This window comes from Pristiophorus japonicus, chromosome 14 (assembly GCF_044704955.1).
Source record: "Pristiophorus japonicus isolate sPriJap1 chromosome 14, sPriJap1.hap1, whole genome shotgun sequence".
In the NCBI taxonomy this organism is placed as follows: Eukaryota; Metazoa; Chordata; class Chondrichthyes; family Pristiophoridae; genus Pristiophorus; species Pristiophorus japonicus.
The window spans coordinates 36,388,769-36,408,545 of record NC_091990.1 but is presented as its reverse complement, the minus strand read 5'-3'; the positions used below and the strand labels follow the sequence as shown (position 1 = coordinate 36,408,545).

Genomic DNA, 19,777 nt, shown 5'->3' with positions numbered 1-19,777 from the left:
CCTCCCTATCTCCTCCCTGCCATCCTCCACCCCTTCTCCATCTCCTCCCGTCCCACGCCCCCCCTCTTCTCATCTCGCCCCCTCTTCCCTCCCTCCCTCCCTCTCTCTCTCCTCCCGCCCCCCTCTCTCCCCCTCCCCCCCTCTCTCTCCCTACCCCCCTCTCTCTCCTCCCCCCCCCTCTCCTCTCTCTCCCTCCTCCCCCTCCCCCTCCTCTCTCTCTCTCTCTCTCTCCTCTCTCTCTCTCTCTCTCTCTCTCTCTCTCTCTCTCTCTCTCTCTCTCTCTCTCTTCTCTCTCTCTCTCTCTCTCCCTCCCCCCCCTCTCTCCCCTCCCTCCCTCCCCCCCTCTCTCTCTCCCTCCCTCCCTCCCCCCCTCTCTCTTCCCTCCCTCCCTCCCCCCCCTCTCTCTCTCTCTCTCTCTCTCTCTCCTCTCCCTCTCTCCCTCTCTCCCTCTCTCCCTCCCTCCCGCTCAGCGACACGAACGGCTTTCTCCCCTCCCCTCCCGCTCAGCGGCACGAACGGCTGCATATTCTCCCTGGCTGAAGCACTTTCACACAGGTAGGAAGATGGTTTATTTAATCTATTCTTGGCTTATAAATGTTTATTCAGGTTGGATTTATTTGTATAATATTTGTAGAAGTATAAATAAGGATTTATTGTCGAATTTAATGAGTTCCCTTCCCCCTCACCTCGTTCTGGACGCCTAATTTGTAACCTGCGCCTGATTTTTTAATGTGTAGAACAGGTTTTTTCAGTTCTACAAAAATCTTCACTGGCTCCATTCTACTTTAGTTTGGAGTACATTTTCACTCTGGAAACTTTCAAATCAGGTGTCAGTGGCCGGACACGCCCCCTTTTGAAGAAAAAATTCTGTTCTAAACTAGAACTGTTCTACCTGACTAGAACTGCAGAAAAATAAATGTGGAGAATTGCGATTTCTAAAATAGTCCGTTCTCCACCAGTTGCTCCTAAAAATCAGGCGCGAATCATGTGGAAACTTAGGCCCATTATTACTGTGTTTCTCTGAACAAAGCATTTTGTATATTGAGAAGGCACAATGAGATTCTTGTGTATTATAAACGTGCATAAAGATCCTGCATCGTGTAACAGCAAATACATTATAGCATTGTAAAGAAACAAAGTTCAGCTGCCTTTTAGCAGTGTGCTATAAACTGAGAACATTACAATAGGGTACACGAGCAATCAGGAGACTAGTACAACCTGAGACATGAGTTGTATTAAAGTGTTGCCTCCAGATTCCTTTTGTCACTGTAGAACTGCTGTGCTAATGCCTCATGGGTCTAGTGTTCAGGAAGCAACCCTGAGATGATGCAACAGTGGTAAGCACCTAAAACTAACATTAAAGCCATGTGTGAAGGTGAGCATTTACAGTTGAAGGAGTTTACGGCTTGTGTTTCTGGACCCACGGGTAGGTCAGTGAAAGATTAACTGACCAACCTTTAAACAGTTCTTAGGGGCATTGCACAGGATCCCATTCAACCTATAAGTATCTGATACCAAACTTTTTATAGATTGCCTGCTGTGGTTAGAAATAGCAATGCAAAGTTATTTTTTTACATCATGAATCAGAAAATACCTAGCCATCAGATTCTTAAAGAGCAGCTTAAAATATTATTCACTGACTGTCTGCCACTGCTTAAAATATCGTGCATTTCTTTGCAGTGCGCATTGCACAATGAGACATGAAATACAGTACAATGATGCTTAGCAACTGTGGGAAAGGCTTTACTTTGTTTTATCATTCCTCAGAATTTCCATAATCAGGGATTCCCAATTTTATTCTTTCTCAGTACAGCCCATTTCCCCTGCATACAGTAGGATTTGTAGATGAAGGAGAATTGCTTGAACAGAGCCTGTTCCCAATTTGACCATTCTACTAATACTTTATCATCCAATGATTTTCAATCCAACAGTAATCTTTATTAATATAAAAAATGTGTGTGTGGATGTGAGAATATATCTGCACCTTGTGGTAAATCACTTTGAAATATTATCTATAAAGATCTTGTTGCTGATGTACAAAACAGTTTATACAGACAAATATCTATTAGATCTGTTGGCATTTTAGATCAAAAGAGTGCCGTTTGCTCCACCAATTAATATGCCACATGCAAATGACTGTTGCCAAGTTTGTAATGCAAGCCCTATTGACAAAGTTGAAACCAGTACTGTATTAAAAACTAACCTGCTACAGGTCCCTGCTTTTCATACATCTGGCATGTATAACTTTTACAGTCCAATTTTTTTCATATCCGTAATCTCCAATTGGGGACATGAAGTCATGTCATGAAAGCATATAGATATAATGATGGAAATTCTGTATTTTGGGTTCTTAACACAAAAGAGAACTGTCTGTCTTGTGGAATGTGGTGGAAGCAAGGCTAGTTCTGACCTCATCGCTTCTGCACCTGGTGTGAAAAGTTCCACAGTACATAGTGCACATGAACAAACTAATGACTTTTTGCATCGTTGCTTTTAAAGTCAATAGCAAGTTTCTGTGCTTCAAATAAATTAGCTCCTATTAAAGTACATGAATTTGATGCATAGGGTTAATTGTTCTTTTAAAACGAGTATCACAGATTCCAAAAAAGTTTAGAACTCAAATGAGTAAACTTTAGTTTTGAGGCAATCTGCCTCTTTGAAATTACTAATGAGTTACAGTGCTGTGTACGGTAACTCCAGATGTTCTGATGCAAGGTGTACTCTTATTGACCTTTCCTAACGTCTTAGTGTTAATGTGTTCTCCTGCATAACCGATTCTCTACTCTTACGAATCCAATCTCCCCACCCCCTCCTGGTGGATTAAATTACTAACTGGCTGACGAAAGAGCAATGCTGTGGTATTCTGATTTCCATGGAACTGTTGAAAATTCTTTAACCCAGACGTGGTTGACATGTAACACTTCTGTGCACTTGAAACTAGGAAGATAACTGCACTGAACAACACAATAACTGTTATATTTCAGATATTTCATTTCTTTCGTATAAAACCACTAATACACACAGTAGAAGGGTTAAGAGAATACAGTGCAAGTGCAGAACTGGTTTTGTTATAGATTAAGTTTGAAAGTACATTATTTTCTTGGTGGAAAGGATAAAATCCACTAATGGTGGCTTATATTTCCCAATAAATGAAGATCTTCGAGGTGGAGGGATTTGTTTTTCTTTTGTCTTTCCTGCCAAAAAAATGAAAACATTATGGTATCTTTAGTATAATTTAGATGATACTTTATAAAATCTTGTACAGTAAACTATTGTCAAAGGTTTATCTGTAGCTCATCCAATAACTTAGTGGATAAATACACCACTCAGTGTAGCACTAAACCATGTGGATGAGGAAGTCCCGAGATCAATTCCCAGTCTGTGCTCAATGAATTCATCTTGGCAGAGGCAGCACTTGACACTGCAATTAGCCTGAGCACCCTCGGGAAGGTAAACATTTGACAATCTTCCCACTACTGATCACTGTCCAGTGACCCCTGCTGTGGGGAGGTGTGTAGTAGTAGAGGCTGTAGTTCATGTGGAACTACAGGAAGAGCCAGGAAAGAAGGGGAGGGTGGCATTGGAAAGGAAATGAAAATATATCAAAAATATTTCTATATGTTTTAAATGGAACAAACCAAATGTATCTTTAAGTAGAAATAAAAGTACAAATCTATGCAATGTATATTCTGATGGACCTTTTATAATTCGAGTATCAGATTTATTTGCCTGTTGATATATATTAATTTCTCCAAATATGTTTGTAAAATTCTAACTTTATTGAACATGACATATCAAAAATTTAAATATGATGTATTTCTGTTTTGGTTGAATGCACTTGCTATGGAAATTGTAGCTTCTTGTCAAAAGGCTGACTGCCTGCTTTGATTTAGATAATTTTTACGAAATCTTGGATAGGCTCCTAAATAAAGCACTTGGGGCTATGGGACTTTTCCACATAAGAGGAGGGCAAGACTCCTCAAGTTTCCTCAATACCTGTGGAGAGAAGTCCAAAGTCGGTACTGGCCAATCAAGCCTACCACCAGTTACATGAAAGTAAGTGATCATTGGTGGAGAGTGAGGAATAGGGAAAAATAAGCCACAGTACCTTACCAAAGTAGCAGATTAATAGAACCAACAGCTAATCAAGACAATAAATTATTTTGGAGTGCAAGTATTGAATTCTTTACATCTTGTAACTGCTATAGTTTACAGCCGGTATTACCAGAAGTAGTTTGTGGTTTTTCTTTTCAATTGGAAAATGTGAGTTGAAATGCAAAGGCAGGAGAATGTAACATTTTTCTAATTTTGGGCACTAGTTGTACATGTCTAGTGCACCCAGTTCGAGTATAGTGCAGTCAAGTACAGTAAAGCTCCCTCTACCCTGCCTGCAACAATTTTGCCTAAACTCGTGTCTTTGATGAGCACATTTGCTGCATCACTGTGAATTCTTCCATTTCCCACGTTAGCCTTATGGTCTCTCGGTGTGGGATTGCCAAATTGTGTTTTGTTCTACAACCTGAATCCATGAGAACCTAAATGGAGATGTCCTTGATTTATTTTATGTGGGACGAATAACAGATAGATGACGTTTTCCTCCTACCTATCTTGGATTTATTCAAACCAAGTCCCAGACATCAAGGAACAATGTGGTAATCCACTTTGTCCTCTAGTTCCCTATATTTCTGATTTTATCCTATTAGTTTTCCTAAAGTGCCTATGGTAATGCAGAGATGAAAGATTTCCACAGGTCTGAAACTGATCTACTTTTATTAAGGCACCAGTAACACATCTTCTGTGAAAGGCAAGCTAATTTTTTTAATGTGCTTTCTTTTTACCTCTTGATCAAGGTTAATTAATATCAATCTGAACTAAACCTTCTGAAATAAAACTGAAAAAGACAAAAAATAAAAATAAAAGTGAAGATTCAAAATGTAACAAATGAAAAGTAAGATTTGAAGAAATAATTTGATAGCTTTAAGAAAATTAGCACTTTTCTTGTGATTGAAGTATCTGGACAGTTGACTGAAATGGGGATTATTTTCCATGCCTATTTCTTCTGAACTAGTAACTTATTAAAATAATTTTAGACTTATTGTAGTGTATAATTCATAACATAACCAATCATCACAGTACCAGCTTATTATTTGTCTCACTTGTTTGGGATATTGTGGTCAGAAAAGAGAAATCTTCTTGGGTATACATTTCCAGTTAAACACAATAGAATTACATTTGAATATACAACACAAAAACAGGCCATTTGGCACAACTAATTTGTGCTGGTATTTATACTCTACACGAGTCACCTCCCATTCCATCTTCCTCATCTCAGCCTTTCAGCATATCTTGCTATTCCCTTTTCTCTCGTGTGCTCATCTAGTTTCCTTTTGAAAGTATCTAAGCTATTTATCTCAACCACTTCCTGTGGTAGGGAGTTCCACATTCTAACCACTCTTTAAGAAATGTCTCCTCATTTCTCCATTGGATTGATCCATAACTATCTTGTATTTATGGCCCCTAGTTTTGGATTCTCCCACAAGAGAAAACATTCTCTCCACATCTACCCTGTTCAATCCATTCATCATTTTAAAGATCTCTAAATCTTCTCTTTTCTAAAGACAAAAGCTCCAGCCTGTTCAATCTGTCCCGATAGCTGTAATCTCTCAGTTCTGGTACCATCTTTGTAAATCTTTTTTCCACTTTCGCCAGTGCTTCCATGTCCTTTTTATAGTATGGAGACCAGAACTGTGCACAGTACTCGCTAAGTGCAGCCTGACCAGGATCTTAAGTGTAACATAACTTCACTACTTCTGAATTCTCTACCCCTAGAAATAAATCCCAGTGCATTAACATTTTTAATTGCTTTGCTGACCAGCGATGCTGCTTTTAATGATTTATTCACCTGTGCTTCAATCCTATCACACAAGTTGTAAAAAGCACTGCAGTGGAAACATGTTTATTGAGAGAACCTGGAGTTAATAATCTGAGAGTTACATTTGTAATTCACTTTTACTACTGTGATTAATATCACTGAATATTTTGTAATCTGAGGAATGCCTGTAGGAAAGACTATGCACAACAAAGCAAATGTTTTCATCTGAAAATGACTGTGTAAGTAGTGCTGTGTTCCCATACATGTTAAAGACCTGAATTGGGGGGAAAATTAACTGAAGGAACATTGATCGCTCGTCACAAAGTTTAGTGAATAGAAACCACTGTGTGTTAATTTGCTGTTAAAATGTTGTAGCTGCATTGACTGTGAACATTGAACATTTGTGTTCCCCCTTCTAAAGTTCTGCTTTGAAAAAAAAAATGCTCAAAACTGAAGAAGCTTTTGAGAAAAGAAAGAATATATTGTGATTTATAATAATGCTATTTCAGGAACGCCACTGAATACAAGCTATTATAGTAATCTGAGTTTCCATAGTACTTTCACAAGCTTTTTGATCGTGCTGTAAAACAATACACCAGGGAATGTTTTCTTAAACTGGTGGGCTGATGACCGTTTACCCTGTCCATTACTGTGGTTGTATCACTGTGACTGGATGAGAGCAGCAGAACAAGGGGGCAGGGATTGGAGAGGCACCCGGTACATGACAAAATAGAAAAGGAATTTTGAGTATGATTTAGTATTTCCGTATCAAGATTGTGCTGAAAAAGGCAAAAAAATTTCCCCTAGAATGTCTTGCATTCCATTGGCTAATCTGGTGCTGAGGAAAAATGTTTTACATTGCGCACAGGGTTTATTTTAGTTTTTAATTATAGAGGCTGCCAGGTTTGTTGAATTCAATAGTTATCTTGTTAAATCAATTGACATAACTTATCTAGGATATTCTAGAATTAAACGTAATTATTTTTAGTGAGATTATATCGCTGTTAAGAATAGAATTGTGTAAATAAAAAAAAGCTCTGATCTACAAAGTTGGAAAATTAATGGAGATTTAAAATCAAGAATATTAAATACCTTGATTTTTAGCTTATTTTTGAAGTAAAAACAAGCATTATGTACCTTTTTTAAAAAGCTAAATTAAATTTATGGCTGCAATTTTCAAAGTAATTTTTAATTCTTACATATAGGTGTTTTTATCTTGGATTCATGTTATTTTGATTTGGAGTAAGAGACTGACTGCACAGAGCTGGTGGAATATCCCATTTCTGAGACATAGTTTTTGTTAGGAAAATTGCAGAATAGTTCAACACGGTCAAAATATTAATCTGGAGATTTGAAGGCTTTGTTTTGTGCTGCAGCACACTTTGTACAGTGTTAATGTCTCGTATGTAAACTACTGCACAAGCGGCAGACAAACGGTCACTAAAGAGTCAACTTTCTGAGAAGCAGCAGTTTGACCACATGGGGCTGAAACGTAAGAGGGGAAGGGGAGAGTGCACAAGGTCGAAACTTCAGCGGCATTCACAATGTTGCCGGACTGGCAGTGAAAATAGGATCACAACAGATGCTACTCAGAGTGTGAGAGAGAGAGAGAGCTGGCGAGCAAAAAAGGGCGTTTCTTTGTCTGTGCAGCAGGGGAGACACTGAAGTCAGTTGAGGGAGAAAAAATGCAGTGGAAACCGTTTGCCTAGTGTACTGTTTAAAATCCTGTGGCAGTTTAACAATCAAGTAAAAGAAGTAAGTGTTTAAAACTCTTTTTAACCTCTATCTAAGTTCTGGAAAGTTGACAAGGCTGCTACGGGATTCTTTGTGGCTGTGAAAGCGTAACTGCATCTAATTAGCCACAGAAGCTGACGTAGGCTATGGGATTAATCACAGCAACTTCAGATTGCCCATGAGCAAGCCAGTCCTGCTAACTTTCTTTAAACAGCACATGCTAAGGAAGGAGCTGCCCTGGGAGAGGCTGATTTTTGGAAAGACTGGACAGAACGCGGAAGCTCACAAAACCCTTTTGTTCAAGAGTAAAAGTTTGCTTTGCAGAATGTGACAGCTGGATACAACGCTTTCAAGAACCGGGAAGAAAATTAACTTTGTTTGTCATGCATCTCACAGTCTGGTTGCTACAATTCATAAACTAAGAGGAAGAAGGAAAGCTTTTTGCCAACTGATGTGGAAAAAACACCTGGACTAAAACAGAAATAGATAAATAAGCAAACCTTGCTGAATTAGAAGCTGACAACTCTTGGCACCAGTGTGTTTCATGTTGGAGTTATTTTTGTTCTCAATGCTCTTCCATAGATAAACAGTGTAAACTAAGCACTGGCTGGATTTACAGAATCATGCCAAAATGGTTTAATTGCATCAACCTGCAAAAAATTGATTTATGGGTAATGACCAAACATCATTCTTTTTTTTGAAAAAGAAATCTCATCTGGAAAGTTTTAGTCATTGTTCTGAAGTTGTGCAGTTTTTAAAAAATGCCATGATGTTGCTAAGAAAGGAAGCAGCTGAAGCTCCACTGATTGAAGAACTTCCTGCCTTTGAATCTGCCGGAATATCCGCCAAGAATCACTTTTCAAAAGAAAACATGCCGATTTTCAAGGACTGCCTCTCTTGCAGCAGCCGGGTACTTGGGCATTGTAGTTTGTGGTTAAAATGAAAGGAATTTACACAAAGTTGGACAACAGCATATGAAAGGCCTTATTCTTATCAGCCAAGATGCATATGAACAGAAAACCAGCGAATCTGAATTGAATGCACAAACGTAGTTTTGGTTATTTTTCGTAGAAGTGATTTTACTGATCGGATGTGCTTCATTGATATGTGACAAGTGAGTAATATGTTGTTGAAACATCTACATACTAAAGACTGTTGACTGAATTAATTAAAATTCACAAACAGATTTCTCTGTTGGATTTAAAGTGCAAGTCACTAACTGCTGGAAAATCAATTTTCCTTATTGTGGACTTTTTTAATCACTGTGGAACTATGGGGAAGCCACTCAGCAGGCCAGACTGTTTACGACGCAATAATCCCACCTGTTTAGGAAAAAGTGAAGAGGATGATATGTACATTGAAGATTGTTACATTCCACAAAGATCCATATATGACACTATGAGAATTAATGAACAGATAGACCTTGGATCAAAGGCTAACCAGCCATCAAGAAATTTTGCTGATCATACCCACTCACAAAGCCAGAGAGCTGTAGAGACTAGCACTTTATCAAGTAATGGAACTCCCACCACATCCAGTGTATTTGAAACAAGAACTAGTTCTGAAAGTAAAAAATTAGATGAAAGAGTCATATTTGATGCATTAAAACTGAGCAGTGATGTGATTCGGTCATCTGGCCCACCAAAGAGGAGGCCTCATGCAGAGAGGAAAGAGAACGTTAACAGGAGATCATGGAAAGCTTTCCTGCCACCAAACTTCCCAGACTTCACAGAACGAACTGAGATCCCAGCAAATGAGCCTGCAAGTAGTGCAAATTCAATTAAAGAGAAAAGACATTCTAGCCACTTGCCTGTTGAAATCCTTAATCTCTCTCCTGAAAAAGAATTGGCCAGAGTTAAATCAACATTAGAAAATGAAAAAAAAACTGCAGGAACCTTGGCATTTCAGCAAGGAGCAAAAAGTAAATTGAAAGATGCTGCAGCATTCTCTCAAAGTTCAGAAAGTGAATGTGCTCCTTTACTGGAGTACAAGGATGTACCGATGATGATGAGACATTTACCGGAGAATCATACATGTATATCTGCAACCTGGCCAAGAGCCTTCAGGGCCAAAGGGACATTAGAGGATGCCTCATTTATGCATAGAAGAGCATATGAAATAGCACAAGAAAGGAAAGCTATATATGCAGCATCAATAGAGTGTGGCGGTGTTTCGGAATTGGGTACAACCAAATTGGACACTGATATTGTACATAATATGCAGGAGGTTACTGCTAAATTTGAAGAACAGGATTATGATGTGGGATTCAAAAGCCATGTAAATCCTGAGACACAAGAGCAATGTGAAGATGAAGAAATGCTGTTTGATTTGGAATTTCTTAGTGAAGAATCAGCACTTCAGCAGCTAGATGCTATAATCCTGGAAAGTACAGAGAGAGACACGGACTCGCTGTTGCAATTTGAACAAGAAGAGCGGAGATTGACTGAAAACAAACAATATCTCAATGAAGAATCAGCACTTCAACAGCTAGATGCTGCAATCATGGAAATCACCGAGGAAGATACATACTTTTTGTTAAGATTTGAAGAGCAAATACTGATTGATGACAAAGAACTTGGTCAGAAATCAGCATTTCAACAACTAGATGCTGTAATGGAAACAACAGAGGGAGATGCTGATTCTCTGCTACAATTTGAGGAACAAGAGAGAAGCCTGATTGAAGACCGCAAAGTTCTTGATGAAGAGTCGGCACTTCAGCAACTAGATGCTGTAATCCTGGAAAGTACAGAGGGCGATACGGACTCTCTGCTACAGTTTGAAGAAGAGGAGCGGAGATTGACTGAAAACAAACAATATCTCAATGAAGAATCAGCACTTCAACAGCTAGATGCTGCAATCATGGAAATCATCGAGGAAGATACAGACTCTTTGTTAAGATTTGACGAAGAGCAAATACTGATTGATGACAAAGAACTTGGTCAGAAATCAGCATTTCAACAATTAGATGCTGTAATGGAAACAACAGAGGGAGATACTGATTCTCTGCTACAATTTGAAGAACAAGAGAGAAGCCTGATTGAAGACAGCGAAGTTCTTGATGAAGAATCAGCACTTCAGCAACTAGATGCTGTAATCTTGGAAAGCACAGAAGGAGACACAGATTCATTGTTAACGTTTGAAGAGGAAGAGAATCGATTAATGGATGATAAAATAATGGAATTTGATGTGTTAAAAGAAGGGGAAGAAAACTTTATAGCTATTCAAAAATCAAGCTCTTCAGTTGAAGAGAGTTCAGAAGAAGTAGGGAAAATCATTGAAGAGTTAGAAAGTAGACCACAAAGCAATACAAAAGGCATTAGAATGACTGCAAGTGAACAGAGATCAGCTACTAACATAGATTGGAAATATAACACTAATGAGGAAGAGAAATCTGAGTGTGCCTTTGAATCTGATGTACAACAGTCAGGTACAGCTATTGACACCACTGGACTAGAGGAAGATGATGTATACCAGAAAGATATTACAGCTGTGTCAAAATGGGATTGTCATATAGAATTCAGTCATGATGTCTGCAAGGAAATTGTGGTTGATGCAGAAGAGGTGCTCGCCGATTCAGACGAGAACTCTAATTGTGATGATGAAATCACTGTTGTGTTTGAGGCAGGGGTTACAGGTACTGAATCTGAAGCCTTAATTAAGGAATGTGGAATGCATAACCCTGTCATAAAGATAGATGGGCGACAAAATTCTGTTCAGTTAGAAGAATGTGAAATAACTGTTCAGTATCCTACAGCAGATTCATCTATACCATTAGGTTTAAATCTTGCTTGCTGTGCTCAGGAAGTAGTAATATTGCCCGATGTGAAGGAGAACAAGGAAATACAGGCAAACTCTGTGCAATTAAATGAACATAATATTATTGAATATACTTCAAAGGACTCCACTGTAGCATCATGTCTAGATCTCTCATACTGTGCTCAGGAGGTGGCAACACCTAATGTGGGGGAGACCAAGGATATGCAGGCAGTCTTTGTACAATTAGAAGAATGTGAAATGGTTGTTGAGCCTCTTACTACAAATTCTCCTTTAGAATCCAGTATAGATCTCTTTAACTATACTCAGGAAGTATTTCCTAGTGTGATTGATGCAGGCTCTGATGTGGAGAAATTCACTGGTGACTCTGATGAAATGGAGCAGGACTTTCATTCAAATAGAGAGAGCAGTAAACACATTGAATGTGAAGTACAGGAAACCACCGTTCAATCAAAACCATCAAACTTGGAGCTAGAACCTGATGCAACAGAGATTCAAATTCTTCGCACGGATGGTTGCACTGATATTCAGTTCAATGAGCAGAAAGATTTGATAGAATTGGATGCAGTAAAATGGTCAGGAATTCTAGAACCTGTTGCTTCAGACACAGTGAACATATGGAGCTCAGAACAACAGCTTGATGGTGATCCTTCAAAAATGGATTCGGAGGCCGATGTGGTGGTTCAAAACATTAGATGTTACAATGAAGTACTGTTGAACGATATGGATACTGAGCAGCTACTTGAATCAATCAGGTTTCTCTTCCAATCTGATGAAGAAGTGGACACTATTGAAACAACTGTGACAACACAAGCAGCTAGAGCTAAAAGTTGGGAAAATGTTTCTCGTTCATGCCTTGATGATGAGTTTATCGAAGCAGGGATGCTAGTGTATTTATTTGAGTCAGAGATGCAGGAAGAATCCAATGACTCCAATCCATGGGTATTGCCCTTGGAACCAGAACCACTTGATATAATTTTAGATACTGGTGGAGAGGACTTCACTGTGGAACCAAGTGAAGTCGATTTTTCTGTTATAAGTGAAGAGTTGGATACAGATATTGAGGTATTTATGTTACTACCTGATGCTTGAAATTATTTATTTCCCTGGCAAAATTTGTGATGGGCATGACATGAAAACATTTGAAACTACAGAGCATTACTTTATTTGTAGTGTCCTGTGAATAAATCAGAAATGAAAAACTTTTATTTTTGGTGCATATTCACAAGCATCTCTAATGTTTGTAACAGAGATTTAAGTAAACTGTGGTAAGTCACTCATATGAATAAAAATTAACTCATTGTTATAAATCTTTTCCCTGGCCCTCCCCCTCAATAAAATCAGTTAAATGCAGTGTTCGTGAAATGTGAACAGAACAAAATCTTTCCTCAAGACATACAAGACTCCAGCAGCTGTATTATTCTCACTGGCCTGGTGCTCATCTAACTTGTTTAGATCAAAAATTTTGACTATCTAACCAGAGCGTCACATCCAAAATTTCAGAAATATAACTTTACAATTAAAAATAAAGCTTGCACAAAAATGCAGTATTGACTAACACTGATTATCTCTGACTGAAGGTGGTTAATATTTCAGTACTGAAATAAAGATCATTTAGACTGCTATTGCAAAAAGGATGTGTAATTCAGTAACTGGGCAACCTGCAAGTTCAGGTATCAGGTTCCCAGTCAGACTGCTTTGGTTAGAATCTGTAAATAAACTGACATTCAAACTTTGCCACCCTTTTTAAATAGATTTGGATGGTTCTTGGGTTCTTAAATGGAACACAAGATTAACTAGTTGTTACAGAATGACATTGTTTGTTTATGTATGTACTTAAATATGTTCAGGACATCTCCATAATGCCCATGCATTGAGAATTCCTGTTTCACATTAATGGTAAGTCGTGATTATTCCAATCTTTCGAGAAATTGAGTTACGGTCAATTGCGAGAAATTAGATCATATAATTATATTGTTGCATTGAACTTGGTTTACACTACCTGACAGCTTACCAAATTTGGGAAAGTTTTGATATTTTTACATTCTTGTGCAGTACTTATTTCACAATTTTTCAGTTGTTTGGTTCTGCTATGTGTTATTTACATAAATGAGATAATGTTTGGGACCATGTGCACTCTAAACGTAGGTGTTAACTATGTCACTGTGTTAGATTTTGTAAAAATGGTTGCCCAGCTGAGCATAGTCGCCACTGAAAATTACACCCCTGGTGTTGTCTAACTTTATTGCGTTAAAAGCATACCTACTAATTTTTTGTCTGCAGTTTGGAAATATTAATTATATAACCAGTAACCTATTTGAGTTCTGAATTAATTCAGGAAACCTTACCTTGATCAGTTTCCAACAACTCCTTGCTGACTAACTACTTTGATTCTATAGAAACTTTAATCTGAGAATACAGCTGCATGTTCATTGTAACCAGCAAAAACATATCACAAGCCAGATCCCCTTTCATTGCTGACCTTGGTTAAAAGAATGTCATCTTTGTTTTGAATATTCTTAGCTGTCTTAATGCAATAACAGGACCCAGGTCTCAACAATGAACTCTGAATTATCTTCTGTAATAGTTTACCCTAATGGGTTGAAACCAAAATCTAGTTATCTGATTGCATTGCTTAGATTTTAATGTGTGACTGCAGGCAGACATTAATTTGACCAGAGTTTGACCATCAAAAAGATTCTGGTGGTCATATAATAAGCTTCATCAAGTTTTTTTTAATTCATTCGCCAGGTGCAGGCGTAGCTGGTAAGGCTAGCATTTATTACCTATCCCAAGTTGCCCTGAGAAAGTAGTGGTAGGCCGCAGCCTTGACCCACTGCAGACCGTTTGGTGAAGGTGTTCCCACAATGCTATTGGGTAGGGTGTTCCAGGATTTTGTCTCAGCAACAATAAAGGAATAGTGATATAAGTCCAAGTCAGGGGGTGGGATACAACTTGGAAGTGATGATGTTCCCATGCACCTGCTGCCTTTGTCCTGCTAGTTGGTGGAGGTCACGAGTTTGGGAGCTGCTGTCAAAGAAGTCTTGGCATGTTGATGCAGATTAGATAGTACACACTACTGCCACTACACCGGTGGTGGAAGGGATAGATGTTTAGGCTAGTGAATGAGATGCTGATCAAGCAGACTGCTTTGTCCTGGATGGTGTCGAGCTTCTTGAGTGTTGTGGCAGATGCACCCATCCAGGCAAGTGGAGAGTATTCCATCACATTCCTGTCTTGTTGGTGGTCAGGCAGTGAGCCATTTGCTGTAGAATACCCAGCCTCTGACATGCTGTAGCAGCCACAGCAATTTGTGTGGCTGGTCAAGTTGATTTTCTGATCACTGATGACCCCCCCCCCCAGTATGTTGGTGGGGGACTCGACGATGGTAATTCCATTGAATGCCATGGGGAATGTGCTTATGCTCTCTCCTGTTAACGCTATAGAACTTTTCAAAATGGATTTTTATTGTTTAAAAAGTTACAACAGGCGTGCATCCTGTTACTCAGCAGGCTGCTGTCTGGGCACCAACATCAATGATGTAACATCTCAAATCATCATAATTCACTGCCCAAACAGGAAGTTCTTAATGGCCCATCCCTTTTAAGGGTTAGGAGGAAAAACAATTTGTACACCTCCAATAGATAGGGGTTAGAATTTTTCAAATTCCTCAACCCCTCAATGTATTTATTTTTCTCCTTTCCATCTTTAGGTTGCATAGTTTCCCTTTTGCTGATACATTAGCTATTTTGGGAGATTTGGGATGGTGTGTGCTGTGAAATTAGTCCTTCCTGCTGGGACACTTCATTCCTCAACCGCTCTAATGCTCAAAGGATATTTCTACTTAACTCAATTGCTCACATGCCATCAAATTGCTTCTTGTTTTTTTGCTTTTCTACTATAAGCTGCACCAAGTACATTAGAATTACCTACATTTTATGAAAAACATCTGCTTGAAATCATATCTCCTGGCATTCAAAAGTTACACTTGTTAACTGAGAGATTTTATTTTTGCCATTTGCAGGTTCGTAATAACATTGTTAGCTTCGACTTTCCATCTGCTTTTTGTGTTCAAATATACTGCATTTACTACTGTGAAAGCCGTTGAAACATTTTCTGGTGTTGGTCATTTACATGGTCAAGCACAATTTTACACACACAGTTTAGGTCAAGATATTTTCTTGGATCTCAAAACACAATGGGGTATAAATACGTCTTCGACGGTAGCACAAAATGGGAGATAGCAAATCGGAAGCCTATTTTTCACTTTGCTCGAATTTCATTTCAATTGCCTTAATTGGAGAATGGTTTGCCGATTCACTGTTGCCCGTTTTGCACTACTGCCCAAGTCAAATTTAGAAAAGAGTGTTTTGCCAATAACCTGAACCTTCTCTGCTGCCTGTTTCCTCAGTATGGAGTGGGGAAAGCATCTAAATGCCTGTGCTCAGATGTATGGAATCCATGGGAGTTGGCTTGGCACATCAAACAGCTAGTAGTAAAAGCTGTAGCATTCATAGATGAAGTTGCTAACAAGTTGGTCTGTCTTTGGATAAGGGGTGAAAATAATAACTGGTTTGGTTTTAATCAAAGGTGAAACTCCTTCTTGGACACTTTTTTTCCTGATGCTTTGCAAATCAATCTGTAGTGCCAGGTAACATGTACTACTCAAAGTTAGGGAAGATTCACAATCCTGTTAAACCACTGCATGTTCATACAAATTGACTTTCCACTTAATGTTTATAAATTGTCTATCTCAGCAGTGGGATTATCTAAAAATGGAACAATTTGTAATTTTGCAAATGCACATCATGCTCCGATCTGCTTCTGGGCCTAGAATTGCACAATCCACTGTCAAACAATCTGTTTCGTAGAGCAGTCATTTCTTTTATGTCTTTCCTCTGAGAGTGCTCCGAAACTGAGAGCACCAACCTGATTGTTTTTAAAACTACTTGTTTTATCTGAGGGAAGTATGCTTTCATGCACAACTGACCCAAAACCACTACATCAGCAGGAACCCTCTTGGAATAGTTGGGTATCTGTATGTGTTTCTTCTACCATTCCCCGGACTATGGAAATCAATTCTGTGTTTGAGAAAATTTTGCCCAATTTTTATACCTAACTAGCCATCTCTCAAAACTAAATTCCACTGAGAGAATTGGACCAAACCAATAAGTTAACTTTTGGGTGAACCAATGACTTAATTATCCTGAGTGGTAGAACTTATTTACTGTGCTGCAAATAAACAAGCAAGCAATCTTCTAGAAGAGTTGAAGTTAGCTCAAGTAGAATTCTGAGCAAATATTGAGAATTGTTTTAGATAGTACCTGTAAATAACTACCTGACGTAGTGGCCGAGGTAATTCAAATCTGGCACCAAGCTTATGGTCTACAGGGCAGTAGTGATATCCTCCCTCCTATATGGCTCAGAGACGTGGACTATATACAGTAGACACCTCAAAGCGCTGGAGAAGTACCACCAGCGCTGCCTCTGCAAGATCCTGCAAATCCACTGGGAGGATAAATGCACCAATGTCAGTGTTCTCGCTCAGGCCAACATCCCCAGCATTGACCACACTCGACCAGCTCCATTGGGCGGGCCACATCGTCCGCATGCCCGACACGAGACTCCCAAAGCAAGTGCTCTACTCTGAACTCTTACACGGCAAGTGAGCCCCAGGTAGGCAGAGGAAATGTTTCAAGGACACTTTCAAAGCCTCCTTGATATAGTGCAACATCCCCACCGACATCTGAGAATCCCTGGCCCAAGACCACCCAAAGTGGAGAAGAGCATCCGGGAGGGCGCTGAGCACCTTGAGTCTCATCGCCGAGAACATGCAGAAACCAAGCGCAGATGGTAGAAGGAGCGTGCGGCAAACCAGACTCCCCACCCACCCTTTCCTTCAACCACTGTCTGCCCCACCTGTTACAGGGACTGTAATTCCCACATTGGACTGTTCAGCCACCCGAGAACTGAAGGAGTGGTAGCAAGTCTTCCTCGATTTTGAGGGGCTGCCTATGATGATGATGACCTAACGCAATCTTCATCATGTTACCAAAGACTACTGTTTGAATTTTCCCATTAACAATGAGGTGTAAAATATCAAATGACTATGCTCCTTTGATTCCTTACCTACTAAACCTGTAGTATGTAGAGAATAGCATAACTCAAAAATGTAAGGAAACGCGACAGCAGGTATTTGTATCTATTTGAGTATATTCGGACATTCTACGGTTAAGGAAGAATGTCCTTTATTGACATTTAGTAGTGTCCTTTTAATTGTCGCAATCTGAGGATGGCAAGTACTTGGATGTTTTTTGTGTTTAGGTTGGAATGTGATGCGACTTCCTACATTCTCTGGACTCGGGAGGTAGTTTTGCTTTCATGTAAACTATGTTGCCATCTTTGGCTTGCTCTTCATCTTTGATAACAATTCTGTTAAAAGGAATACAGACCTTTTAAAACAAAATACCCAGTTCTATACCTGCAGGCTGTTATGTTTTGTATCTTAGATCTTAGCTTTCATCTGTACTACATTCCAAGACGTGTCTTTGTTTATTTAATAAGTGATTTTAATTTTGTATTGGCTTAGTACAGGCACACACCATAAATCATCACATTTTTATAATATTTCAAGGTGGGTGTTTGTGACCAGTATTGTAGACTTACTTGTTTCTCATTATTCTTCTTTCATTTTAGACATTCCAGAAAGTTCAGGTGGATCCTATCCAGTACAAACTTCAGCAGGCCAATGGGGTGGGACAGGGTCTTATTCAGAGTGCCACGAAGAATTCCAACACCCAAGGACTTGAACATGATCTGGACGAGACGAACGCCAGATGGAACACACTCAACAAAAAGGTCAGTTCTTCCTTTTCAATTGTGAATAAGAACATGTTTTTTGGAGTTATGAGAATCATTGATTTTAAAGAAAGACTAATTCAACATTATAACTTTTTTTAATATTCTTTGTATATTGAGGAAACAATGATCAGTTCAAAGGATAAAAGATTTAGCCCTTAGAATTGAGCTCCCAGAATGGCTCATCAAGTTTATCAATGGACTAGTTTAAGTTTAAATAATGACTGCACTTATATAGCACCTTACTATGTTTCTCAAGCCAACTCGAATGAACATTGAATTACTTTGAAGTGCAATCGCTGTTGCTTTTTGAATGGAGACTGCAGCCGTTTTGTACAGCTAGATCCCACAAACAGAAATGGGATGACCAGTCCTTCTGACGCTTCTGATGAACTAAATTAACACTTACAGACCAGAAAGAGTCTCGATTCTATCCCCAGTCTGTGTGGAGGTACCACGCCTTAGTTCAGGCAGCAGTAATGTCACTAAAATTGGTCTCAGTGCCCATGGTTCCCACTCCTGATAACTGTCCAGGAATCACGATTGAAATTGCATATGTGCAAAGAGTGGGTGAAGGAGACGCTGCCACATATAGTTGAGTAGCCAACTGTCAGGACTGACACATGAACAATAGTCAGTTGGGTGAGTACATGAGAGTAACTAATGGGAGAAGTGGGAAGAGAGGAGGATTATGTATGCAGATACCCTCATCATTGTGGCACTAGTGACAATACCACATATAGAAAAGAGACAAAGCATTCAGGAAAATAAAAAAATTCATGAGGATGATTAATCAGATTTAGGATATATGAATCAAAGTTCATGAAGTAAAAAGTAATGTTTTTACAGTTTTGACTGTCAGATGAAATACAAAACAGTAATGAAATTTTAATTCACAGAAGTGAAGCTTGCACATTTGTCTTGATTCAGTTTCTATTTTTAACCCATTCACAATCATCCTTTCCGCTCTCCCTCTGTTTCTGCCCCCCCCCCACTCTCTGTTTGTGTCTGCCCCCCCCCCCCCACTCTCTGTTTGCGTCCGCCCGACCCCCTGTGGTTTCCGCACTGCCCTCCCTTTCGGTCCCCCTCCACTCCCTCGTTTTCCCCCCCGCCGACCCACTCCCTTTCGTTCTTCTCTCTCTTCCCCCGCCCCCGTCTCGTTCCTCTCCACGCCTCCGGTCAGTTAGCCTTTAATATTCTCCTTACAATGTCTGTATATGGGATGGGGAATTCTAACTTAGAATTGTTAAGATTATACTGTGTAATAAGAATTTTTTTTCCAGGTGGCAGAACGTATATCCCAGTTGCAGGAAGCGCTGTTACATCGCGGAAAATTCCAGGATGCCTTGGAGCCTTTGTTGAGCTGGCTTACGGACACTGAAGAACTGATTGCCAATCAAAAACCTCCGTCAGCAGAATACAAAGTGGTGAAGGCTCAAATTCAGGAACAGAAGGTATTTTACGCTGTCGGAGAAAGGCAATAGATGGGCTAGACTAACGGCAGTTTTTATTTTAATAGCCATATACTAAACAAGGGAT

At 39.3% G+C, this 19,777-nt stretch overlaps 1 protein-coding gene across 11 annotated transcripts in view; it reads left to right on the top strand.

The window, feature by feature from the left end:
• macf1a (microtubule actin crosslinking factor 1a) overlaps positions 1-19,777 on the top strand; it is a 577,816-nt gene that overhangs the window by 453,910 nt on the left and 104,129 nt on the right. For all 11 annotated transcript variants that reach the window (XM_070899169.1, XM_070899162.1, XM_070899161.1 and 8 more), the window contains 2 exons: positions 18,077-18,238; positions 19,522-19,692. In XM_070899169.1, coding sequence (XP_070755270.1) covers positions 18,077-18,238; positions 19,522-19,692 — 333 coding nt within the window. The remainder of the gene's footprint in view (positions 1-18,076; positions 18,239-19,521; positions 19,693-19,777) is intronic.